Source organism: Centropristis striata, chromosome 11, assembly GCF_030273125.1.
Source record: "Centropristis striata isolate RG_2023a ecotype Rhode Island chromosome 11, C.striata_1.0, whole genome shotgun sequence".
Lineage (NCBI taxonomy): Eukaryota > Metazoa > Chordata > Actinopteri > Perciformes > Serranidae > Centropristis > Centropristis striata.
Genome location: NC_081527.1, coordinates 397785 through 425000, shown reverse-complemented (window position 1 = coordinate 425000; position 27216 = coordinate 397785). Strand labels below are relative to the sequence as shown.

At 38.0% G+C, this 27216-nt stretch overlaps 1 protein-coding gene across 2 annotated transcripts in view; it reads left to right on the top strand.

The window, feature by feature from the left end:
- Positions 1-27216, top strand: part of xrn1 (5'-3' exoribonuclease 1) — a 51657-nt gene that overhangs the window by 9591 nt on the left and 14850 nt on the right. For both annotated transcript variants that reach the window (XM_059344352.1, XM_059344351.1), the window contains exons 6-26: positions 945-1030; positions 1114-1201; positions 1577-1745; positions 2090-2157; positions 3730-3876; positions 9844-9986; positions 10863-10952; positions 11178-11334; positions 14865-14984; positions 15491-15660; positions 17018-17135; positions 17245-17340; positions 17744-17847; positions 18413-18547; positions 19676-19838; positions 19966-20079; positions 22683-22781; positions 22886-23001; positions 23673-23819; positions 25684-25773; positions 27057-27192. In XM_059344352.1, coding sequence (XP_059200335.1) covers positions 945-1030; positions 1114-1201; positions 1577-1745; positions 2090-2157; positions 3730-3876; positions 9844-9986; positions 10863-10952; positions 11178-11334; positions 14865-14984; positions 15491-15660; positions 17018-17135; positions 17245-17340; positions 17744-17847; positions 18413-18547; positions 19676-19838; positions 19966-20079; positions 22683-22781; positions 22886-23001; positions 23673-23819; positions 25684-25773; positions 27057-27192 — 2556 coding nt within the window. The remainder of the gene's footprint in view (positions 1-944; positions 1031-1113; positions 1202-1576; positions 1746-2089; positions 2158-3729; positions 3877-9843; positions 9987-10862; positions 10953-11177; positions 11335-14864; positions 14985-15490; positions 15661-17017; positions 17136-17244; positions 17341-17743; positions 17848-18412; positions 18548-19675; positions 19839-19965; positions 20080-22682; positions 22782-22885; positions 23002-23672; positions 23820-25683; positions 25774-27056; positions 27193-27216) is intronic.

The window sequence follows — 27216 nt, the reverse complement described above, 5'->3', positions numbered from 1 at the left end:
AAGCTTTATTTCTACTGTAGAACATGTGCAATAGGCTTTATTTCTACTGTAGAACATGTGCAATAGGCTTTATTTCTACTGTAGAACATGTGCAATAAGCTTTATTTCTACTGTAGAACATGTGCAATAGGCTTTATTTCTACTGTAGAACATGTGCAATAGGCTTTATTTCTACTGTAGAACATGTGCAATAAGCTTTATTTCTACTGTAGAACATGTGCAATAGGCTTTATTTCTACTGTAGAACATGTGCAATAGGCTTTATTTCTACTGTAGAACATGTGCAATAGGCTTTATTTCTACTGTAGAACATGTGCAATAAGCTTTATTTCTACTGTAGAACATGTGCAATAAGCTTTATTTCTACTGTAGAACATGTGCAATAGGCTTTATTTCTACTGTAGAACATGTGCAATAGGCTTTATTTCTACTGTAGAACATGTGCAATAAGCTTTATTTCTACTGTAGAACATGTGCAATAGGCTTTATTTCTACTGTAGAACATGTGCAATAGGCTTTATTTCTACTGTAGAACATGTGCAATAAGCTTTATTTCTACTGTAGAACATGTGCAATAGGCTTTATTTCTACTGTAGAACATGTGCAATAAGCTTTATTTCTACTGTAGAACATGTGCAATAAGCTTTTTCTCTGTGTGACATGTGCAATAGGCTTTATTTCTACTGTAGAACATGTGCAATAAGCTTTATTTCTACTGTAGAACATGTGCAATAAGCTTTTTCTCTGTGTGACATGTGCAATAGGCTTTATTTCTACTGTAGAACATGTGCAATAGGTTTTTCCTTTACAACGTGTCTCTGTTTAGAGTCCCTTACTTTCTTTTGAAGTCCAGGTTCAACTCTTCAGTGCATCAATATTCAGTGGCTTTTTCATGTCAGAATCTGAAGACACAGATTAACTTCCCTAATGTTTTTCTGTCGTAGATCATGTTGGGTCTGACCAGCCACGAGCCAAACTTCTCCTTGCTCAGAGAGGAGGTCCGCTTCGGAGGGAAGAAGAACCAGAAGAGGTTTAGTTTAGTTTAGTTTTGTTTTTCACTTCTAGAGGTTTCTTTTCCTCCTGTGAACCGTCTGAATCTCTTCTTGTCTGCAGGATCACGGCTCCAGAAGAGACCACCTTCCACCTGCTGCACCTGTCTCTGATGAGGGAATACATCGACTACGAGTTCTCTGGCCTCAGGGTGAGAATCACACAATACAAACACAGCAAACAATACAAACACAGCAAACAAACAGGGTTCTTTAGCTTCTTATCTCTGTTATATCCACTCTGTCATCTGTTAAGCATTCATTAGTTCATCTTTGGCAACAATATGGAGATTTCCTCCTCACACCAATATAAAGACATCACCTTTAACTTTAACAAACCCTGATGGACAGTTTGTTTTCTCCTATTTTCTGACATTCTTTAGGCCAAACAGTTCATTGAGAATATGCATGACATGATTGATAGAGTCAATCATTATTTGTTGCAGTATTCTGTAGTATTCTGATTATGTTTGTGGTTGTTTTGTAGAATCAGCTGGGTTCTGATTATGTTTGTGGTTGTTTTGTAGAATCAGCTGGGTTCTGATTATGACCTGGAGCGAATAATAGACGACTGGATCCTGATGGGTTTCCTGGTGGGAAACGACTTCATCCCTCACCTCCCAAACCTCCACATCAGCCACGACGCCCTGCCCCTCCTCTACAAGACCTACATCAGCGTCCTGCCCAGCGTGGGGGGTGAGGCATATATACATATATATATATATACATATATACATATATACATATATATATATATATATACATATATACATATATACACATAAATATACTCTACAAGACCTACATCAGTGTCCTGCCATACATACATACATACATATATATATATATATATATACTCACACACACATTACAACATGATACTTATTTTAAATGAGAGTTAAAATGTAAATATAAACATGTGTGAGCTGCTGAGTTTCTCTTCTTGTTGTTATTGTTGTTGTTGTTGTTGTTGTTGTTGTGTTCCAGCTGCTCAGATAGTTTCTGTTCCTCTAACCAACTGAAGCTGTTTCCTCCTGCAGGTTATCTGAACGAGAACGGACATCTGAACCTCCGAAACTTTGAGAAATACATCGAGAAGCTGGCTGAGGTGAGACACACTGAGACTGATCCACTGATCCACTGATCCACTGATCCACTGATCCATTGATCCACTGATCCACTGATCCACTGATCCACTGATCCACTGATCCACTGATCCAATGATCCAATGATCCAATGATCCAATGATCCACTGATCCATTGATCCACTGATCCACTGATCCATTGATCACTGATCCACTGATCCACTGATCCACTGATCTATGATCCTCTGACCCACTGATCCACTGATCCTCTGATCCTCTGATCCATTGATCCATTGATCCATTGATCCACTGATCCACTGATCCTCTGATCCTCTGATCCATTGATCCATTGATCCATTGATCCACTGATCCACTGGTCCACTGGTCCACTGATCATTGATCCACTGATCCACTGGTCCACTGGTCCACTGATCATTGATCCACTGATCCACTGGTCCACTGATCCTCTGATCCTCTGATCCACTGATCCATTGATCCAGTGATCCACTGATCTATTGATCCATTGATCCATTGATCCATTGATCCACTGATCTATTGATCCATTGATCCATTGATCCACTGATCTATTGATCCATTGATCCACTGATCTATTGATCCATTGATCCATTGATCCATTGATCCACTGATCTATTGATCCATTGATCCACTGATCCATTGATCCACTGATCCACTGATCTATTGATCCATTGATCCACTGATCTATTGATCCATTGATCCATTGATCCACTGATCTATTGATCCATTCACAATTTATTCTTATAAAGTTATTTTGATCCGTTGACAAGTGAACAAGTTATTCTTGAGGGACATGAAGGTTTGATAGTTTATGTAATGAGCCTCATGGAAGAACTGATATTTATTGGGTTTGGATGCTGAATGATGTGTTCAAAACGAAGTGACTGTGAATGTTTAAAGTATTGATATTATATATATATATATATTATATTATATATATATATATATGTATATATATATATATAAATATATATATTATATCTTGAGATGAACCTGATACTATGTTTAGTTCCGTCTGTATGAAACTCATTTCTGCCAAAATAATAAACATTTTCAAAATAACAACTTTTGAGAAATAAAGTTTCTCATGATTAGAGAAAGTTTATATGTTTTTGTTCTACTAATCATTATTTAGAGAGAAACATTTAGCTGCTGAGTCACTGTTTTCATTATTCTCAGAAAGGTTTATTTTTTAAGATGCTAAGTGTTTTTGATATTTCTCATTGTTTTGAGATACCAAGGCAGTATTTTGGGAAAGTTTGTAATAATTTTCCGAAACAAAATCATAAGTTTTTGCCGATGATGTTTCTCATTATAATGGCCTACAGGATTTTTTTTTCATCGCATTTAATAATAATAATAATAATAATAATAATAATGATAATGCATTTTATTCATAGGCGCCTATGGGAAGGCCAGTTGTGAGGTGTGAGCTGGAGGTTGACAGTGTTTGTCATAAATGTGCCAGTTAATAGTGAATCTAATCTTAATGAATCTTCAATAACAGCATGTATTAATAGTAGTTTACATCTCTTCCTCTCTCTGTTTCTGGGGTCCAGTTCGACCGGGAACACTTCAGCGAGGTGTTTGTGGACCTGAAGTGGTTTGAGAGTAAAGTAGGTAACAAGTACCTGAACGAGGCAGCAGGACTGGCTGCAGAGAAGGAGGCCGCCAGCCAGCAGGCCCTCAAGGACCACAAGGACCAGGTCAGACCGTCTATATATATATATATATATATATATATATATAATCCTTCATTTATAGAGAAACCAGAGGAGAAACCAGCTCAGTGTCTGAGGACAGCTTCACTGTCATTTATCTAACCATCGATATAATATAATATATATATATATATATATATATATATATATATATATATATATATATATATATATATATATATATACACATACTCTACCGGTCAAAAGTTTTAGAACACCCCAATTTTTCCAGTTTTTTATTGAAATTCAAGCAGTTCAAGTCCAATGAACAGCTTGAAAGGGTCCAAAGGTAAGTGGTGAACTGCCAGAGGTAAATAAAAAAAGGTAAGCTTAACCAAAACTGGAAAATAATGTACATTTCAGAATTATACAAGTAGGCCTTTTTCAGGGAACAAGAAATGGGTTAACAACTTAACTCTATGGAGTCTTGGGCTATTTTGTCCATTTTTGAATTCTTTTCATGTCTTTTTTGGTCATTTTGTGTCTTTTTTTAGTTATTTTGTGTCTTTTTTTGGTAATTTTGTGTCTTTTGGTGTCTTTTTTTGTCATTTTGTGTCTTTTTTTGGTAATTTTGTGTCTTTTGGTGTCTTTTTTGTCATTTTGTGTCTTTTTTTGGTCATTTTGTGTCTTTTGGTGTCTTTTTTTGTCATTTTGTGTCTTTTTTTGGTCATTTTGTGTCTTTTTTTAGTCCTTTAGTCCAACATAAAATGTGATTTTGAATCTTTTTTTTACTTTCAAAACACTACCATGCTCAATCAAGAATTTTAAATGTTGCAAATGTGCATTAATTTCAGAGTACACTGAGACATTAAACTGCATCATTTTCAATTAAATTCTGGAAAAGTTGGTGTGTTCTAAAACTTTTGACCAGTAGTGTATGTGTATGTATGTATTGTTTGATCCCCGAGAATGCCCTGAAAATAGGGACTTCTGGACCAGCTCTCCACTAAGGGGTTTTGTTCCCTACACTATGGATATTATCACAATAAGTGTTCAGGAACTTTATAAGCTGGTGGCGAGGAAATTCGCCTAGCTCTCACTGCCTAATTCCGAGCACCTGCCCTGCTTAAGCCGGAATGGCACCCATAGGATAACCCATAAACTACAGATACCACGCTGGCCGCGCCCGTTTGACGGCAGCTCTCCTCTAAACGATCTTTGCACTTGGTGAATTTGCTAGGTTAGATTTAGTAGCTGAGAATAAAAGCTCCAAGGACAAGTTTAATTTGTTGGCTAGAGTTAACCTGTAAGAACCTTATTTAAACACACAACCTTATTATAACAAAAGAGTTAGAGATCTAATGTCCACTACTTCACTTTAAATGCAATTGAGAATTTATTGATAATATAGCAAGGTGCAAGCATACAGCATATAATATTTTTAAAGTTGATTACAGATCAAATTCAAAAGTTTATAATAATAAAATGATTATTGTTTGATTTGTCTTACCCTAAACCTGACTTTCCTATGCTAATTGAAGCTGTAGCTGGGAATTGTAATTCATCCAATTTAGTGAGGAAAACGGGAAAAGTTGCCTGGCCAAGCAACTTGAAACGCACTGTCCGAAAAACGGTCTTCAACCGAGGCAATCCACTTTGTACAAAGTCAGAAAGGTCCACGTCCGAAACCGCAATCCAAAAACAGCAAGAACAAAGAAAGAAAAATCCATCAATCCATCTTGACAAGTGTTGGAAAATGGTTATCCCTCAAAACTCATCTCTCGTCCTCACTCGTCAAAATTGGAAATCTTCTTTCTTGATGGAAACGTCCTAAAAACCGTCTTCTTCTTTAGTTGCAAAAATCCAAGTCCTACCACCGATGTGATAGTCCTTAGATCCAGAGAGAGAGAGAGTCGAAGAGTCTTGCAGCTCCTCACGAAGGATAACCTCGATCTTTCCTTGGGCTGCAACTTTTATACTCTTGCCACTCCTTATTTCTCGAACTTTCTTACTGCCACTCCTCACTAGTCATCTCATTGGTTTAATTCTCTTTCTAACTCTGATTCCTCTGTGGCTGGCCAGATTTCCTTTAGTCCGTTCCTCCCAACTTCACGACTTCGTTCAGTTTTGCACGTACACCAAGTTACAACATGTCTCGGCTCAACTCTGCTCTCCTTTCAATTCCCCTTTTTTCTAACTGACTTCACTCTAACTGTCCCTTCTGTTCAACACAGTCATCAGAATTAATATCATAGTCATCACATTTAATAAAAATGATCACTTCAGTTACCACACGTAGCACACGTACCGCACGTACTCTTCCACTGATCATTATTGTAGTTTAACTCAACAGTTAAATCACTCAATCCCATCAACTTGGTAATATATCATTACACATAATAAAAATCATTACTGACTTTGGTCATTACAGTCATTTATGTATTTTGATCATCACAAAACATCTCAGAATCAACAAGTTTCATAGTGCATTTGTGTACTACATCATGTTAGGAAAGTGCTAAACCAAAGCCTCGTGTTTTCACAGTCTCATACCATCTTTTGTTGGTGTATGGCTAACAGGGATCTCAAATAACCTCCAGATTACTTGACACCCCCTCCTTGAGATCACTCGTAGCCTCCGTCCTCATCTGAGGAGATCTCGTCGTAGAGTGGAGTGAGGCATGTCATACAGAGAGTCAGTATCACTTAAATCCTCGATGACAAGTTCCCCTGTCGCTGCTCACTTCTTGAAGAGAATTCCATACCATTCTGGCATGGGCATGCAGACGTTATCAAAGGAGGTGATCACGCCTGTAGTAGTATGGAACTGGAAACATTGCTGGTAGCATTGGGTGCACCATAGTACTGAGGTGACATCCCAAAGGTAGTTGGCTTCATCCACTGTGATTCCACATTGGATACAGCTGACTTCTTTCTAAATGATAAGGCAACATAGATTTTTTAATTTCAATAGTTACTGAGCGTAAGCAAGCAATGATTCTGTTTTGGTCCCTTATCTAAGGGGCCTTTGGCCGCACGCCTCTAAGCCTGTGAGGCCAGCCATGGTGCTTTACACTTCCTCTTGCTCCTCCCCTTCCCGGAGGTGTGGTCTCCTAGCTTCCTTTCTTCTGACAGGAATCCTCTCTTAGCGCACTCCAATTTCCTCAGTCCTCTGCCTGCCCAGAGTCCTGATGTTGTTCTTCTTAAGGCTACCACCCCGTAGACAGTGGCCATTCTGACATAGGGCGGTAAGTTCTGTGTGTTACTGGCCATCTTGGTTCCTGGTTTACTCCTTAGCTGGGAATCGGCTCAAGCTGCTCGACTCCTTCCGTGTGGGTACTGCTCCTGCATGGCCTAGGTCCTCATGCACTGCCTGCACTACCCCCTCCACGGATTCTTCTGGGACCACCCTGCCTTTGGGTGTTTCATCCCACTTCTCGATCCCGACGAAAACAAACAACCTTTGTCCTCCCAGATTCGGTTCTTGGGCTTTTGCCCCCGCTGCTGCCACCACCATGCGGCGCTCTGGGCTCTTTCGTCGTCTCGAGTTGTCTGTCTTTCAAAGCCTCCCGGGACGTCTCGGGCAGGGATGAATTTCAGACTTTTGGGTTATTCAGCGCCGCTCCCAGGGACTCGCTCCTCTGCTTCTGCGGTCGCTCCTTTCTCCGCTTCCCCGCTCAGGGGTCACTCACGGAGCTCTGGCTCTCCTTGGATCAAAAGGATCACCAGGCAGTCCTGCGTGTCTGCAGACTGCTTCTTTGGCTCTCCGGCAGATGTCCTTTCTGCCTCAAGCCTTTCTCTTTTCTCTGGGGTCGTTCCACACGAACAGCGGCGACTTGCTCCCGCTGGGGTTCTTCCGAGGGCACGACAATCTTCTTATTGTCACGCCCCACGTTGGGCGCCACCTGTTTGATCCCCGAGAATGCCCTGAAAATAGGGACTTCTGGACCAGCTCTCCACTAAGGGGTTTTGTTCCCTACACTATGGATATTATCACAATAAGTGTTCAGGAACTTTATAAGCTGGTGGCGAGGAAATTCGCCTAGCTCTCACTGCCTAATTCCGAGCACCTGCCCTGCTTAAGCCGGAATGGCACCCATAGGATAACCCATAAACTACAGATACCACGCTGGCCGCGCCCGTTTGACGGCAGCTCTCCTCTAAACGATCTTTGCACTTGGTGAATTTGCTAGGTTAGATTTAGTAGCTGAGAATAAAAGCTCCAAGGACAAGTTTAATTTGTTGGCTAGAGTTAACCTGTAAGAACCTTATTTAAACACACAACCTTATTATAACAAAAGAGTTAGAGATCTAATGTCCACTACTTCACTTTAAATGCAATTGAGAATTTATTGATAATATAGCAAGGTGCAAGCATACAGCATATAATATTTTTAAAGTTGATTACAGATCAAATTCAAAAGTTTATAATAATAAAATGATTATTGTTTGATTTGTCTTACCCTAAACCTGACTTTCCTATGCTAATTGAAGCTGTAGCTGGGAATTGTAATTCATCCAATTTAGTGAGGAAAACGGGAAAAGTTGCCTGGCCAAGCAACTTGAAACGCACTGTCCGAAAAACGGTCTTCAACCGAGGCAATCCACTTTGTACAAAGTCAGAAAGGTCCACGTCCGAAACCGCAATCCAAAAACAGCAAGAACAAAGAAAGAAAAATCCATCAATCCATCTTGACAAGTGTTGGAAAATGGTTATCCCTCAAAACTCATCTCTCGTCCTCACTCGTCAAAATTGGAAATCTTCTTTCTTGATGGAAACGTCCTAAAAACCGTCTTCTTCTTTAGTTGCAAAAATCCAAGTCCTACCACCGATGTGATAGTCCTTAGATCCAGAGAGAGAGAGAGTCGAAGAGTCTTGCAGCTCCTCACGAAGGATAACCTCGATCTTTCCTTGGGCTGCAACTTTTATACTCTTGCCACTCCTTATTTCTCGAACTTTCTTACTGCCACTCCTCACTAGTCATCTCATTGGTTTAATTCTCTTTCTAACTCTGATTCCTCTGTGGCTGGCCAGATTTCCTTTAGTCCGTTCCTCCCAACTTCACGACTTCGTTCAGTTTTGCACGTACACCAAGTTACAACATGTCTCGGCTCAACTCTGCTCTCCTTTCAATTCCCCTTTTTTCTAACTGACTTCACTCTAACTGTCCCTTCTGTTCAACACAGTCATCAGAATTAATATCATAGTCATCACATTTAATAAAAATGATCACTTCAGTTACCACACGTAGCACACGTACCGCACGTACTCTTCCACTGATCATTATTGTAGTTTAACTCAACAGTTAAATCACTCAATCCCATCAACTTGGTAATATATCATTACACATAATAAAAATCATTACTGACTTTGGTCATTACAGTCATTTATGTATTTTGATCATCACAAAACATCTCAGAATCAACAAGTTTCATAGTGCATTTGTGTACTACATCATGTTAGGAAAGTGCTAAACCAAAGCCTCGTGTTTTCACAGTCTCATACCATCTTTTGTTGGTGTATGGCTAACAGGGATCTCAAATAACCTCCAGATTACTTGACAGTATATATATATATATATATATATATATATATATATATATATATATTCAGGGTTCGTATGGGTGCTTGAAATCCTTGAAAATGCTAAAATTTTAATGTATTTTCAAGGTTTGAAAAGTGCTTTGATTTTGGATAAAGTGCTTGATATTCTTCCTGTATTTCTCTTTCAATCTGACTAGATAATCACATGTTCAATGAAAATAAAAATTGAATATTGAGATCAGCAAACTCTACTTGTGGTTGTTAAAAGTGTAAAACCATCGCTGTCGGTGTGGTTGAGTGAAATTAACCCTTTTAGCAGTTCGACCACTTAAAAAGTGAATATATATATATATATATATATAATTATTTTTTATTTTTTATTTTTTTCATGCACAGATTCACTCATGTATCCTTCTAAGTAATAACTCCTATACTGTGTGTGTGTGTGTGTGTGTGTGTGTGTGTAGGACGGTCCCTCCTCAGATAAAGTGTGTGTAGGAGGAAGAGGAGGCGAGGAGGAGGAAGAGGAGGACGACATGTTTGAGACAGAGTTCAGACAGTACAAGAGAACCTACTACATGACCAAGATGGGCGTCGACGTGGTGTCAGAGTGAGTTAATACACATTATAACGTATCATCAGTCATTATTAACATATAATGAGTCATTATTAACATGTAATGAGTCATTATTAACATATAATGAGTCATTATTAACATATAATCAGTCATTATTAACATATAATGAGTCATTATTAACATGTAATGAGTCATTATTAACATATAATGAGTCATTATTAACATATAATCAGTCATTATTAACATATAATCAGTCATTATTAACATATAATGAGTCATTATTAACATATAATGAGTCATTATTAACATATAATGAGTCATTATTAACATATAATCAGTCATTATTAACATATCATCAGTCATTATTAACATATCATCAGTCATTATTAACATATAATCAGTCATTATTAACATATCATCAGTCATTATTAACATATAATGAGTCATTATTAACATGTAATGAGTCATTATTAACATATAATGAGTCATTATTAACATATAATGAGTCATTATTAACATGTAATCAGTCATTATTAACATATAATGAGTCATTATTAACATATAATCAGTCATTATTAACATATAATCAGTCATTATTAACATATAATCAGTCATTATTCAGTAGTTATTAATGCATTATTATACAACCAGTAAGACATTAACTAAGAGTTTTCCCTCAATAACCTCAGAATTATTGATTATTAGTAGTAAGTAAGGAAGTTGTTGTAATATTTTTGGTAATTTTGTGTCTTTTTTTGGTCATTTTGTGTCTTTTTTTGGTAATTTTTCATCCATTTCTGGTAATTTTGTGTCTTTTTTGGTCATTTTTACATGTATTATTGATGTCTGTACATCAGCTTGTAATATGAAGATAATAATGGTTAAATGTGTTTGTTCTGTGGTTCCCAGTGAGTTTCTAGCCGACCAGGCCAAGTGTTATGTTGAAGGGATCCAGTGGATCCTCCACTACTATTACCACGGCGTCCAGTCCTGGAGCTGGTGAGAACTCCTCTTATTACACAGGAAATAACTCAACTTATCTGTTTTCTTTTATTTCATAAAAAACAACAACAGTGGCATTGCGTAAACAAACATTTAGAGGGTTACAATTCTACATATATATATTTTTTTATTTAATTATTTTTATTGTGTGTGTGTGTGTCTCTGTGTGTGTGTGTGTATCTGTGTCTCTCTGTCTGTGTGTGTGTGTGTGTGTGTGTGCAGGTACTACCCGTACCACTACGCTCCCTTCCTGTCTGACATCAGGAACATCTCGGGGTTAAAGTTGACCTTTGACTTTGGGAAACCCTTCATGCCGTTCCAGCAGCTGTTAGCCGTGCTGCCTGCTGCTAGCATGGAGCTGCTACCGGAGAGCTACAGGGTAACACACACACACACACACACACACACACACACACACACACACACACACACAGAGACACACACACACACAGACACACACACACACACACACAGACACACACACACAGACACACACACACACACACACACACTCATGGAAAAACTATTATCAAGAATGTTTCTGTGACTTCAGATGTAAAAATGACCAAAAAGACACAAAATCATTATATTATACATTATTATTATTAGGGCCCGAGCAGGCAACGACCTGCGAGGTCCCTATTGTATTTCGAACGATTATTCTTTTTATTAGGGACCGAGCACTAACGGTGCAAGGACCCTATTGTAATTGGTCCGTTTTTTATTATTATTATTATTATTCTTCTCCCAAATGAATTGCCTTTTTGGGGCCTTTATCATATTCAAAAAGTCACCAAATTTGGAATATACATAAATCAAATTTGAAATTTACGTATTCTGGTATTCGCGGGAATGGACCTTGCAAAATGACTCACTAGCGCCCCCTTGAAATTTTCAAAACATCCTCACAATATAGGTTTTTTTCACGTAGACACACGAAATTTGGTACATACGTGTATCATGGGAAGACGCACCAAAAAGCCTCAAGAACCCATACCCGAAAACGTACAGGAAGTCGGCCATCTTGGATTGAATATTGCACTTGTCATCGTTTTTGGCCATTTCCAGGTCGCATACTTTTACGAACTCCTCCTACAGATTTTATCCAATTGACTTCAAACTTGGTCAGTACCATCACAAGGCCTTTGGGATCAAAAATTGTATAAATCTTTACCGTCGGTCACACTATGTGGGCGTGGCATGGCGGCAAAATATGGCGTCTCGCCATAAAACACGAGATTGTTATAACTTCTCCATTCTTTGTCCCATCGTGTCCAAACTTCTCATGCTTCATCAGAGTCCAGTCCTTAACACTTCTACATAACAATATTTCATAAAGCCCCGCCCCTTATGCTTTATCCCCGCCCCCTTTCATAAAATGACCACGTTGCATACTTTACATAACTCCTCAGACAGATTTCACCCCATGGACTTCAAACTTGGTCAGTACAATCACAAGGCCTTAGGGATCAAAAGTTGTATAAATCTTACCCGACGGTCACACTACGTGGGCGTGGCATGGCGGCAAAATATGGCGTCTCGCCATCTAACACCAGACTGCATAACTTGACCATACATTGTCCAATCCGTCCCAAATTTCACACACGTGATAAGGGTCCAGCCATAAACACATCCACATGTCAATATTGACACACAGTCATAGCGCCCCCTGCTGGCTACAGCAAGTATTATGTTTTACACCTACCCCGAGCACAGTGGTAGGAGACACGCCACACGCATAGGGACTGAGCCCACAGTGCCGTACCCTATGTGGCCTCCCCCGACGTGCCCTTCCCCCGACGGCTCCACTCTGCGAGGGCCCGTTCAGTACTGCGCGCAGTCCTAGTTCTTTTTATTTTTATTTTTATTATTATTCTTCTTCCCAAATGATCGCATATTTCACTGCCTGAACATACCCCAAAACTCATGAAACTTTAAATATAAGTCAGACATGGTGAAAAATTTTATAATCTATTGTCATCCTGAATTTTCACCACTAGGTGGCGCTATAATAAAGGAAAGTGCGTTTTGGCTAATAACTTCCACATACTTTATCGCACATTCAAAAAACTTATACCCACGCGTTCACTGAGTTGTGCTGAATCTCGTGATATAAGCCACGCCCATTTTCGCCTGGAGTTTTTTTTCGCAAATTCGCGAAGTGTCGCAAACCTACTTTTTCGAACTCCTCCTAGGCAATTTCATCGTTTTGCACCAAACTTTGCAAAGAGCATCTATGGACCCTCATGACAAAAAGTTATTAAAAGAATTTTGATTACCCAAAGAATACTCAAGTTATTAAATAACAACTTCCTGCAGGTGGCGCTATTTTCAACACAAAACACAAAGTTTTGCATATCTCCACATTGGTGTGTCTGAATGACATGAAACTCAGGTTACTACTTCCCCATGAGCCCCTGAGGCTCTCTGCAAAATTTAGGCCAGTTACCACTAGGTGGCGCTCTTTAAATTGAAGTAATTTATATCTCCACATCGGTTGGTCGGATTAACACCAAACTTGGTATACTTATTGTCAATGCCCTCCTGAGGATAACCCTTGAAGATATTATTTATCGGCCCCTAGGTGGCGCTCTGGCGGCAGTTTAATTTAATGAGTGCCACTGTGCCCAGACCATAAGACTTAAGGCAATGAAATTCATAGAGGTGGTATAGACTGGTCCCTGTAACGCACAAACCCTGACGGCAGCATGCCCCGACACGCGTGTACTGCGAGGGCCCGTTCAGTACTGCGCGCAGTCCTAGTTTTTATTTTTTTTCTTCCCCCCAAATGATCGCATTTTTCACTGCCTGAACATACCCCAAAACTCATGAAACTTTAAATATAAGTTACACATGGTGAAAAATTTTATAATCTATTGTCATCCTGAATTTCCACCACTAGGTGGCGCTATAATAAAGGAAAGTGCGTTTTGGCTAATAACTCCCACATACTTTATCGCACATTCAAAAAACTTATATCCACGCGTTCACTGAGTTGTGCTGAATCTCGTGATATAGGCCACTCCCATTTTCGCCTACCGTTTTTTTTCGCAAATTCGAGAAATGTCGCAAACCTATTTTTTCGAACTCCTCCTAGGCAATTTCATCGTTTTGCACCAAACTTTGCACACACCATCTATGGACCCTCATAACAAAAAGTTATTAAAAGAATTTTGATTACCCAAAGAATACTCAAGTTATAACATAACAACTTCCTGCAGGTGGCGCTATTTTCAACACAAAACACAAAGTGTTGCATATCTCCACATTGGTGTGTCTGAATGACATGAAACTCAGGTTCCTACTTCCACATGAGCCCCTGAGGCTCTCTGCAAAATTTTGGCCGATTACCACTAGGTGGCGCTCTTTAAATTGAAGTATTTTATATCTCCACATCGGTTCGTCGGATTAACACCAAACTTGGTATACTTATTGTCAATGCCCTCCTGAGGATAACCCTTGAAGGTGTTATTGATCGGCCCCTAGGTGGCGCTCTGGCGGCACTTTATTTTAATAAGTGCCACTGTGCCCAGACCACAAGACTTAAGGCAATGAAATTCATAGGGGTGGTATAGACTGGCCCCTGTAACGCACAAACCCCGACGGCTGCATGCCCCGACACGCATGTACTGCGAGGGCCCGTTTAGTACTGCGCGCAGTCCTAGTTTTATCATTATATTTGTCCAAACAAATGAACCTTTAGTTGAACCAGACATTAAAATGAACCAGAAACTGAAGGAAACAAGGAGGTCTAATCATTTTTCCATGACTGTATTTATGGATGTACAGAATACGCACATCCTTCATTTTGGATTTCACATGTTAAAAGTAAAATAGTGTCAACATATAAAACAATATATACAGATGAGAAAGATGAGATAATAAAGGTGATTGATTGTGATGTTCCAGCACCTGATGACCAGCGAGCGTTCTCCCATCATCGAGTATTATCCTCTGGACTTTAAGACGGACCTGAACGGGAAGCAGCAGGAGTGGGAGGCCGTGGTCCTCATCCCCTTCATAGACGAGGTACACACACCAAACACACACCTTCTCATTAACACTCTGACATCTGCAGCTGTTATCTCCTCTAAAATATCTCCACCACGCCATGTTGGTGTCTCAGCGTGACCTCTCCTTTATGTCCTGATAATTAATGTTTAACTTTGACTTACTGGATCAAAATGTTGAACCCAAAAGACACAAAGGAAAACATGAAACCTGATCTTGAAAATGATGTTTCAAAACACAGAATTTTAAATGTTGCAAATATGAATACAGGTTGCAAATATAACATATAACAGGTACAATGAGGATAATATCTAGTTCTGTATTTTATACTAAATATATTTGACATTTTACTGGGCTGGATATCATCAAAAAAAGAGAGAGACTCAATGTTGCTTCATTTTTCTGTCTTCACGTCATGAAGAAGTGATATCCAGGTGTTTTCATGGACTCTAGAGGGTTAAATATTAATAACTGTGTGTGTGTATCATCTCATTAATATTACTGTGTGTGTGTTTATGTCCCAGCGGTGCCTGCTAGCAGCTATGGAGCCTTATAACCACCAGATGACTAAAGCAGAGAAGGACAGGAACTGTCACACTGAGTGTGCTGTCTACTCGTATGATGCTGAAGCTGACTTCTCATACACCTCTACGCTGCCTCACCTGTTCCCCGACATCGTCCACTGCCATGTCAGGTAGACACACACACACACACACACACACACACACACACACACACACACACACACACAGCCCTGACACTAGTGATGTCACCATTACAGTTTTATAATCACCACATTAAAATGATCACCATTATTTTTGCATTAACCCATTTAGGCCTAAAGCCACAAATCAACTAGTAATCAATGACGGGACCACCAACAGGATCCAGTCTCTTGGTCCTTTCAAAATAAAAGCCTCCCTTATCAAAACAGGCTTTTGCACAGTCAATTCAATCCAACTTTATTTATAGAGCGCATTTCATGCACAAGGCAGACTCAATGTGCTTCACAATGTAAACACATAATTACAGTTAAAAAAACACAGAATAAACAAACAAAAATCGATTACAAATGAATTGAAGAGTGCAGGTAGACAAGCTATTCCATATTCACCACATACACACTGACTGACTCACACATGTGCTCCCACAACCACAACCACACACACACACACAGTTCAACCAAACGCTGTAGAGAAAAGATCGGTTTTAATCTGTGTTTAAAAATGGCTACTGATGTGGCAAGTTTAACTGTCCTGTATATACATCTTTTATTCTGCCCATGTATGCATCAAGGTTATAATAGTTTTGGATTTTTCATTAGTTTTAGTTTTAATTTCATTGTGAATTTTTGTTTTCAAATTCAGTTAGTTTTAGTTAGTTTTTAGAGTGAGTTTGCTAGTTTTAGTTTAGTTTTTATTTTTTGAAAATGCTTAGTTTTAGTTTAGTTTTTATTAGTTTTAGTGTTAGTTTTAGTTTTTTGTAATGGGCTATGTGTTGGTGCCAGATTCAAAGAGGTCATAATAAATGTTTCCTTTATTTCCTTTGGTTTATCATCTCAGCCCCAATAAGGTTATTAACTGTTTTGTATTTTGGTTCTAGTGTAAACATCCCAGTCTCAGTAAACATATTCACCATGTGTTGCATGTTCAAATAGAAACACTGAATTATGAATGAGAAAAGTTGACAAAAACGAAAACGAAGGACATTTCCACTATAATTTTAGTTAGTTTTAGTTAGTTTTGTAACCACAAAATACAGTTTTAGTTAGTTATCGTTTTTTTATAAACTCTAGTTTTTATTTTATTTCAGTTAACGAAAATGTTTTTTCAATTCTAGTTTTCATTATTTCGTCAGTTTTTGTTATCTATAATAACCTTGGTCTGCATGCAGCCAATAATTGATGAATTGATGGTTAACGTCATAGATAATGGAGTTGGCAGGTTTACAAACCAGATCCAACCAGTGGAACCAGAGGATCCAGCTGACCCTCCTTCATGTGTTTGTTTGTGTGTGTTTGTGTTTGTGTTTGTGTTGTTTGTGTTGTCCAGGAGAGAGGACGTGCGTATGGACGCCTGGCAGGTTCCTCTGGACCACGTGAGCCGCAGCGTGGACCGCTCAGCGCTCTACTTCTGTGGCTTCCCCACGCTGCAGCACATCAAACACAAGGTTCATATACATTATTATAGCTTATTATAGGTTACTATAGGTTATTATAGAGTCAGTCAGTTCCTCCAGCAGGGTAAAGACCACCTCTCTCTGTCTCTGTGTCCTGTAGTTCTTCAAGAAGAAGAGTGGTGTGGTGGTGTTCCAGCAGAGCAGCAGAGGAGAGAACATGATGCTGGAGATCCTCCACACACAAGACTCACACACGGTAAACCTTCATTAAATCATTCTATCTATCTTCATTTACTATATTCAGTTATGGAACAACAATAATATTTATTAAACACATAGTAATGTAGTATATCAACTTATTATTACCATTATTAACATACACCATGTAGTTACAATGAGACAACAATTAACAAACAAACTAACAAAACAACACACGGAACAAAAATGTCATATATTGATTCATTGCACGACGACACAATATTAGTGAAACTCCTGCACCAATAATAAAGAGTTTTCATGAAATAATGAAACAGTTCTTTGGTTTGTTCTCCTACACTCTGTGTATATATATATATATATATAAAACTGTCTCTATTTCTAACTCCCTGTGTGTGTGTGTGTGTGTGTGTGTGTGTGTGTGTGTGTGTGTACCTGTGCAGGTGTGTGATGAGGTGGCGGCTCAGGTTCTGGGCAGGTCTGTGTTTGTGAACTGGCCTCACCTGGAGGAAGCTCGCATCATCGCCGTGTCAGACGGAGACGTCAGGTAAGAATCAATACCAGATCAATCATGTTCCCATAGATTAGTTCATCATCTCTCCATCTTTAGTATAAAGGTAAAATAGGTCAAATAAATCAAGTTATTTCCAAGTCTTTCCTTAAAATCCCTGTGACTTAATGGAAAACATTAACTCTATGGAGTCTCTCTGGGCTAGTTGGTCCATTTTTTAATCCTTTTCATGTCTTTTCGTTTTTGGTCATTTATGTGTTTTTGTGTCTTTTTTGGTAACTTTTTGAGTCATTTTGTGTCTTTTTTTTTGTCATTTTGTGTCTTTTTTTGTCATTTTGTGTCTTTTTTTGTCTGCTTTGTTTCTACGTCTGGATGTGATGAAGAAGCTTTGGTGCTTTTGGAGACTCCAGACGGTTAAAAACTGAAATTAAAAGGTTATTTTGGTGAAAAAGTGCTACTCTTCAACACGACCACTGGGAGGCGCCAGATTCCACACAAAGTCCATCAGCTGGTGGAAGAAGAAGAGTTCCTGTGTGTTTCTGTTGTTGTATGAAGCATGATCAGCTCCTCCAGGTATAACCTGATATATGATCTCCTACAGGTTCAGTCTGGATGAGGGTCCGGGGGTCCAGAGAGTGTACGAGCGTCCCTCCTCGCCTCCTCCCACTAAAGTCTGCTGTCTGTCTGACAAGGAGCAGAAGGACTGGCTGAAGGACGTCCAGGGCATCACGGAGCAGTCAGTTACACATATATATATATATAATAACAGCTTTATGAGTTAAAGATCACATCACATATCACTTCATTTATAGCTGGGTTCTTCTTACCCATGGTATTGAGTTAAGATGCTAATTTGGCCTTAAAAAAACTGAACTTTATAGGCAAGGCCAGTTTATTTGTATAGCACAGTTCAACACAAGGTGATTCAAAGTGTTTTACATACACATTAAAACAGCAAGACACAACTGAAAACAGTAAAAACAGTCAATTAAAACAGGGAAATAGAAATAAAAATATAAATAGGATAAAATAAGATACAGCAGGATAAAAAAAAAAGAGATAAAATAATAAAAAGCACAAGTCAAACATTGTGTAGTTATAAAGTAAGGGCAGTAGAGTAGAGCAGATAAGTGTTAAAGTTAAGATACGCTGCAGTAAACAATAGGTAGATAGATAGATAGATAGATAGATAGATAGATAGATAGATAGATAGATAGATAGATAGATAGATAGATAGATAGAGAGATAGATATACTTTATTTATCCCAAGCTGGGAAATTACAGTGTAGCAGCAGCATTACACACAGAGACAATAACAACACAATTAAATAAAAAGAACAACCTAGGCATACTTCAAGCAATAAAATATAAAAATGCTATAAAATACAATAAAAAATAAAGTGTCTAAAGAAGGAATATAGTGTTTTCAGTCCTGATTTAAAGGGTTTAAAGGGTTTATACAGCGTTGATTCACTTCATAAGAATAATTACATTCTAACTTCTTCAATGAAAACACACAAAGTATATGCTGCTTGATCATATTTTACTCTTAATAGGAGGAAAAAGTTTACCAAGGCAATAAATCAAGTGAGAAGAGTCATTTTCTCATAGATTCTATACAGTCTGACTCTTCCTCCAGCCAGTGAGTCGCCCCCTGCTGGCCAGCAGAGAGAATGCAGCTTTAAGACACTTTTACATTGGCTTCACTTCTCACAGGCATCCAACACTTTACAGCTCATTTTTCATTGTTTATATTTAATCAAACCCATTTTGTAGCCAACAGGTCTTAATGATTTTGAACACTAAGAGTGACCTCCCACCTGTTCTGAGTCCTTTCTTCAGGTGGTTGTTTCTCTTCTTGTAGCTTCGTGAAGAGGAAAGGGATCATGGTGAACGAGACCTCGGTGGTCCTGTACGGCCAGCTGCTGTCAGGGAGGAAGTACGTCCCCAAAGCCAACGGAGTGGTGGAGCTGGAGAAGCAGTGGGCCAAGCAGGTCCTGCCCTTCGCCTTCCAGACCGTCGTCAAGGTTCGTTAACATCACAGAGGATTAATTTAATAATGGATTATTGTTTGATTAATGGAATAAGTGTTGCAGCTCTAGTGCGTCATTACTTATATCACTCACTCATGTTGTGTTTTCTTGGTCTTGTCAGGACATCAAGGCCTTCTACTCGTCTCTGACCTGCTTTAAGAGTCTAGACGAGCTCTTCCCTCCAGCCACCACCGTCTTCATGGTGGGGAACCCGTACTACGGAGCCATGGGAGAGGTACTGATGCTCCTATTACTGCTAGCACCAAGGAAACCAGCACCACTAAACTACTACAACACTTAGAACACAACTCAGAACAGAACAGACTCAGTCAGCTGGCACCACCATGTTTAGCAGTGCCTTTATATACTAGACATTACGGTAAAAGGTACTCTACTTTATTTTTAAGTCGGTTCATATTAAGAACTGACTCCAAAATAAATTTGATGTGGAGCGTGATAGGCTTGGTATTCATTCAGTAAGTATATCTACGGTGTCCCTGAAGGCTCACAGAGCTGCTACTAGAGAAAACTCATGCTAAGACACAAAACACAACAAACTGAGGAAACATCTTCATCAATCTGACAACAAGAGACAACAGCATTTAGAAAACAAAGACCACAACACAAGTAACCAGAGGACACTTAAAAGTGATGCACATGTCTGGACACGCTTCATATTATCACGTTATTTCAACATGATTATAATTTCATGTTATAACTTGATATATAGTGTTAGCGCGCTAGTGTTAGCCCGCTAGTGTTAGCCCGCTAGTGTTAGCCCGCTAGCCCATGTCAATCAAATTGCAGTTAAACAAATCAAATAAATGAATGATTTACGTTTTAGTCTCAACGGCACCGAGTTGGTCTTGGTCTTGCTAGCCCGCTAACGCTAGTACGCTAACGCTAGCACACTAACATTAGCATGCTATCGATCACCAGCTAACGTTAGCACGTACAGACATGTGCATCACTTTTTCTTTACATTTTTTTTTTTACATTTTGTCTTTATTTAGAATCACTATTACTAAAACCGTCTCTTTTATTATTGAAACATCTCTTTTATTACTGAAACCGTCTCTTTTATTATTGAAACCGTCTCTTTTATTACTGAAACCGTCTCTTTTATTACTGAAACCGTCTCTTTTATTACTGAAACATCTCTTTTATTATTGAAACCGTCTCTTTTATTATTGAAACATCTCTTTTATTACTGAAACCGTCTCTTTTATTACTGAAACCGTCTCTTTTATTACTGAAACCGTCTCTTTTATTACTGAAACATCTCTTTTATTACTGAAACCGTCTCTTTTATTATTGAAACCGTCTCTTTTATTATTGAAACCGTCTCTTTTATTATTGAAACATCTCTTTTATTACTGAAACCGTCTCTTTTATTATTGAAACCGTCTCTTTTATTACTGAAACCGTCTCTTTTATTACTGAAACCGTCTCTTTTATTACTGAAACATCTCTTTTATTATTGAAACCGTCTCTTTTATTATTGAAACATCTCTTTTATTACTGAAACCGTCTCTTTTATTATTGAAACCGTCTCTTTTATTATTGAAACATCTCTTTTATTACTGAAACATCTCTTTTATTATTGAAACCGTCTCTTTTATTATTGAAACATCTCTTTTATTACTGAAACCGTCTCTTTTATTACTGAAACCGTCTCTTTTATTACTGAAACCGTCTCTTTTATTACTGAAACCGTCTCTTTTATTACTGAAACCGTCTCTTTTATTACTGAAACCGTCTCTTTTATTATTGAAACCGTCTCTTTTATTATTGAAACCGTCTCTTTTATTACTGAAACCGTCTCTTTTATTATTGAAACCGTCTCTTTTATTACTGAAACCGTCTCTTTTATTACTGAAACATCTCTTTTATTACTGAAACATCTCTTTTATTACTGAAACCGTCTCTTTTATTACTGAAACCGTCTCTTTTATTACTGAAACATCTCTTTTTTTACTGAAACATCTCTTTTATTACTGAAACATCTCTTTTATTACTGAAACCGTCTCTTTTATTACTGAAACATCTCTTTTATTATTGAAACCGTCTCTTTTATTATTGAAACCGTCTCTTTTATTACTGAAACCGTCTCTTTTATTACTGAAACCGTCTCTTTTATTATTGAAACCGTCTCTTTTATTACTGAAACCGTCTCTTTTATTACTGAAACCGTCTCTTTTATTACTGAAACCGTCTCTTTTATTACTGAAACATCTCTTTTATTACTGAAACATCTCTTTTATTACTGAAACCGTCTCTTTTATTACTGAAACCGTCTCTTTTATTACTGAAACCGTCTCTTTTATTACTGAAACCGTCTCTTTTATTACTGAAACATCTCTTTTATTACTGAAACCGTCTCTTTTATGACTGAAACCGTCTCTTTTATTACTGAAACATCTCTTTTATCACTGAAACCGTCTCTTTTATTACTGAAACCGTCTCTTTTATTATTGAAACCGTCTCTTTTATTACTGAAACCGTCTCTTTTATTACTGAAACCGTCTCTTTTATTATTGAAACCGTCTCTTTTATGACTGAAACCGTCTCTTTTATTATTGAAACCGTCTCTTTTATTACTGAAACCGTCTCTTTTATTATTGAAACCGTCTCTTTTATTATTGAAACATCTCTTTTATTACTGAAACCGTCTCTTTTATTATTGAAACCGTCTCTTTTATTATTGAAACCGTCTCTTTTATTACTGAAACATCTCTTTTATGACTGAAACGTCTCTTTTTTTACTGAAACATCTCTTTTATTACTGAAACATCTCTTTTATTACTGAAACCGTCTCTTTTATTGCGTGCTCAACAGGTGCAGGACTCCAGTGATGTCATCAAAGATGGCCGCGTCCGCGTGGTCTTCAACGTGCCTCATGAACCACAGCTGGAGCCTTTGATCCAGAACCAGCATGTAAGACTAACACACACTGGTGCCAGTAATGGACTGAGAGGTGGTGTTCATCCTGAGAATACTTTGTGAGAATACTTTGTGTGTGTACTGTGTGTGTTTTGTAGAAGTACTGTGTGAAGTACAGCCCCGGGTACGTCCTGGCCTCTCGACTCGGCATCACCAGCTACCTCGTCTCCCGCTTCTCAGGAAGCATCTTCATCGGCCGAGGCTCCAAGAAGAAGTAAGGAAGGGCTTAAAGAGAAGAAACAGTCATGAAATAATGATTAGACCTCCTTGTTTTCTTCATTTTAATGTCTGGTTCAACTAAAGGTTCATTTGTTTGGACAAATATAATGATAACAACAAAAATATCTGATAAGAGTTTAATTTAAGAGCTGATATCTAGACATTTAACATGGTTTGTGTCTTTTTTGGTCATTTTTACATCTATTTTTGGTCATTTTGTGTCTTTTTTTTTAGTCATCGTTACATCTAAAGTCATGAAAACATCCTTGATAATAACCAAAATCATGATCAATAAAACCATGTTGAATGTCTAGATATCAGCTCTTACATTAAACTCTTATCAGATATTTCTGTTATCATTATATTTGTCCAAACTAATGAACCTTTAGTTGAACCAGACATTAAAATGAACCAGAAACTGAAGAAAACAAGGAGGTCTGATAGTTTTTTCCATGCCTGTATCAGGTTATTGATGTCTATGGTGACTCTGTATATATTTATATGTTTATAATGACTCCAGGCTGTATATATTTATATGTTTATAATGACTCCAGGCTGTATATATTTATATGTTTATAATGACTCCAGGCTGTATATATTTATATGTTTATAATGACTCCAGGCTGTGTGAGATCTTTTATCTGATCAGAGTTTCTCCTCCATCAGTCCGTGTGGAGAGCAGAAGGCCAACGTTGGCCTCAACCTGAAGTTCAACAAGAAGAACGAGGAGGTTCCTGGTTACACCAAGAGGACGGAGAAGGAGTGGCTCTACTCTGCTGCTGTGGAGGAGCTGCTGGCTGAGTACCTGGACAGGTAACAACACAGAGAGATAGTGGGGCGGATTAGCTAAACAATCGTTCACTTTGTGATAAAAGCATGAAATTTGGTAGATGTGTTGGTGAATATGTTTCAAACAAATCTGGATATTGGGCCATCGCAAATTCGCCCCCTAGTGGCCGTGGCAGGCATTTGTTATACTATAAATAATAAATCAATGATGAATAAAAACTGCCCTTTTAATAATACCAACTGGTGATGAATTGTATATTGTTGGAAAGCCTGATTAGTCACCTTTACAACGAGGTACAGCTTGTAAGGATCGTGCATTCATGGAATGAGCAACGGGGCTAAACGTGTGGGTAGCACCCCCCAAAAATGTGCATCCCCTGTGGGGCGGATTAGCTCAATAAATCACAAGAATTGTTTATTTTGTGATAGAAGCACACAATTTGGTGGATGTGTTGGTGGATATGTTTCAAACAAATCTGTATATTAGGCCATCGCAAATTCGCCCCCAAGTGGCCATAGCAGTCATTTTCTTCGTTAAAACTACAAAAAATATTAAAATTATTAAGAGGGAACAATGCTTCTTCAGTTGTTCTCCAGAGTGGAACAACTCAGTAGCAGCTAGCGCTGGTTTAACTGGTTCTACTGGTTCTACTGGTTCAACTGGTTCAACTGGTTCAGCTGGTTCAACTGGTTCAACTGGTTCAACTTGGTTCAACTGGTTCAACTGGTTCTACTGGTTCAACTGGTTCAACTGGTTCAACTGTTCCAACTGTTCCAACTGTTCCAACTGTTCCAACTGGTTCAACTGGTTCAACTGTTCCAACTGTTCCAACTGGTTCAACTGGTTCAACTGGTTCAACTGGTTCTACTGGTTCAACTGGTTCAACTGGTTCTACTGGTTCTACTGGTTCTACTGGTTCAACTGGTTCAACTGGTTCAACTGTTCCAACTGTTCCAACTGTTCCAACTGTTCCAACTGGTTCAACTGGTTCAACTGTTCCAACTGTTCCAACTGTTCCAACTGTTCCAACTGTTCCAACTGTTCCAACTGGTTCAACTGGTTCAACTGGTTCAACTGGTTCTACTGGTTCAACTGGTTCTACTGGTTCAACTGGTTCTACTGGTTCAACTGGTTCAACTGGTTCTACTGGTTCAACTGGTTCAACTGGTTCAACTAAACTGTCCTGAATCTACAACTCTGTAAAGTCTAAAGTAGCATGTTTGTGAAAAATCTGTTCATATTTTAAATTGTGTGCTCTGTAAAGAGCTGACTGTGATTTTTACAGTAACTTATTGACAGCATTTAACAAGTAACTATTATTAATTATTATTTACAGTAGAACTACTGTATTTTATTTACAGTACTGTTTTTATACTGTAAAATAAAAACCAAACACTGATTTTAGTTTTATCTACAGAACTGGTTTCTTTACTGTAACAATAAAAAACAGTTAAACATTGTGATATTTAATGGTACTGTTTATGGCAATACGGCCAGTAAACAATGCTGTTAATTTGATAATAATTTCATCATTATTTTTTATAGAAATAACTAGTAATTGCAAGTAATGACTCTATACACTAAAGAAAGTAATATTAATATATTTACTGTTTTACAACTGATTTCCATTCTGTGTTTTGTATGAAACACTTTAAGTTAATTATTTAAACAGCATTTGTATCTGAGTGATTCTGATCAAAATGATGATAAAAATGTAAAAATAGTCGTCTACTTTACTTTCCATACTGTAATTTTGTCACAAGGACTGATTTTTATTGTAAATTATACAGCACAATACTGTAAAAATGAAACACAGTGATGAACTGTGAATAATCCAGTATTATTATTATTTACAGTCTGTGTGGTTTTTTTTTTCTGCTTTTGTAGATTTTCTGAGGTTTTCAACAACGTGTCCAGAAACAGTCACGATGATGTTTTCTATGAAGACGACATCTGGCCTGAAGAGGAGCAGAACGGGTACACACACACACACACACACACACACACACACACACACACACACACACACACACACACACACACACACACACACACATTCTTGTACTTCTATCTTTGTGAGGACCATCATTGGAACAGTGAATTCCCTTGCAAGGTTATAATAGTTTGGGATTTTTCATTAGTTTTAGTTTTAATTGGGTTGTGAATTTTTGTTTTAAAATTCAGTTAGTTTTAATTTGTTTTTAGAGTGAGTTTGCTAGTTTTAGTTTAGTATTTTTTTTTTTTTTTAATGCTTTAGTTTTAGTTTAGTTTTTATTAGTTGTAGTGTTTTGTAATGGGGTATTTGTTGGGTGGGAGATTAAAAGAGGTCACAGTAAATTTTGCCTTTATTTCCTTTGTCTGATCCATCTTCATTATGTATGAAAAAAGTTGACAAAGATGAAAACGAAGGACATTTTCACTATAATTTTAGTTAGTTTTGTAACCACACAATACAGTTTCAGTCAATTTTTTAAACTCTTATTTTTGAGAGGACCGGCCAAAATGTCCTCACTTTGCAAAATGTCCTCACTCTGTTGGTTAAAAACGTGTTCTGGTCCCCACTATGTAGGAAGTACAAGAACACACACACACACACACACACACACTGGACTAGTTAGAATAGTGAATGTAAAGTGAAACCGATGCAGAATTGCTTTAAAAACTTGCATTCTTTCTAATAGCCAGCAGGGGGCGACTCCATTGGTTGCAAAAAAAACCCAAGTCTGATTGTATAGAAGTCTATGAGAAAACATCCCTAATTCTCACTAGATGTTTTTCCCTCAGTAAACATTGTCTTAATAACCTGATAGTCTCACTCACTAGATTCAAGTCTTGAAAAAAATATTAGACCTCCTTGTTTTCTTCAGTTTATTGTCAATTTTAATGTCTGGTTCAACTAAATATAATATGTTTAATTATAGAGCTGATATCTAGACATTTAACATGGTTTTATTGATCATGATTTTGTTTGTTATCAATAAACCATGTTTAATGTCTAGATATCAGCTCTGTAATTAAACTATTATGAGATATTTGTGTTGTTATCATTTTATTTGTCCAAACAAATGAACCTTTAGTTGAACCAGACATTAAAATGAACCAGAACCTGAAGGAAACAAGGAGGTCTAATCATTATTTCCAAGACTGTAGTTGACCAGTTTAAAGCATTAGTTGTCTCTGACAGATGAGAGCTTTATGATAATGATCTTTCCTCTGCTGATGGTGTTGTTCCTCCCTGTGGTGACCTCTGACCCCGACAGGGCGGAGAAGGTTTCTGAGATCACGTCGTGGCTGAAAGGTCACCCGGTGAGCTCCATCGGCAGGACGTCCTGCGACCTGCAGGTCCTCGACTCCGCCATCGTGGAGAGAATAGAGGAGGCCGTGGAGAAGGCCAAGGTACACACACACACTCTATACACA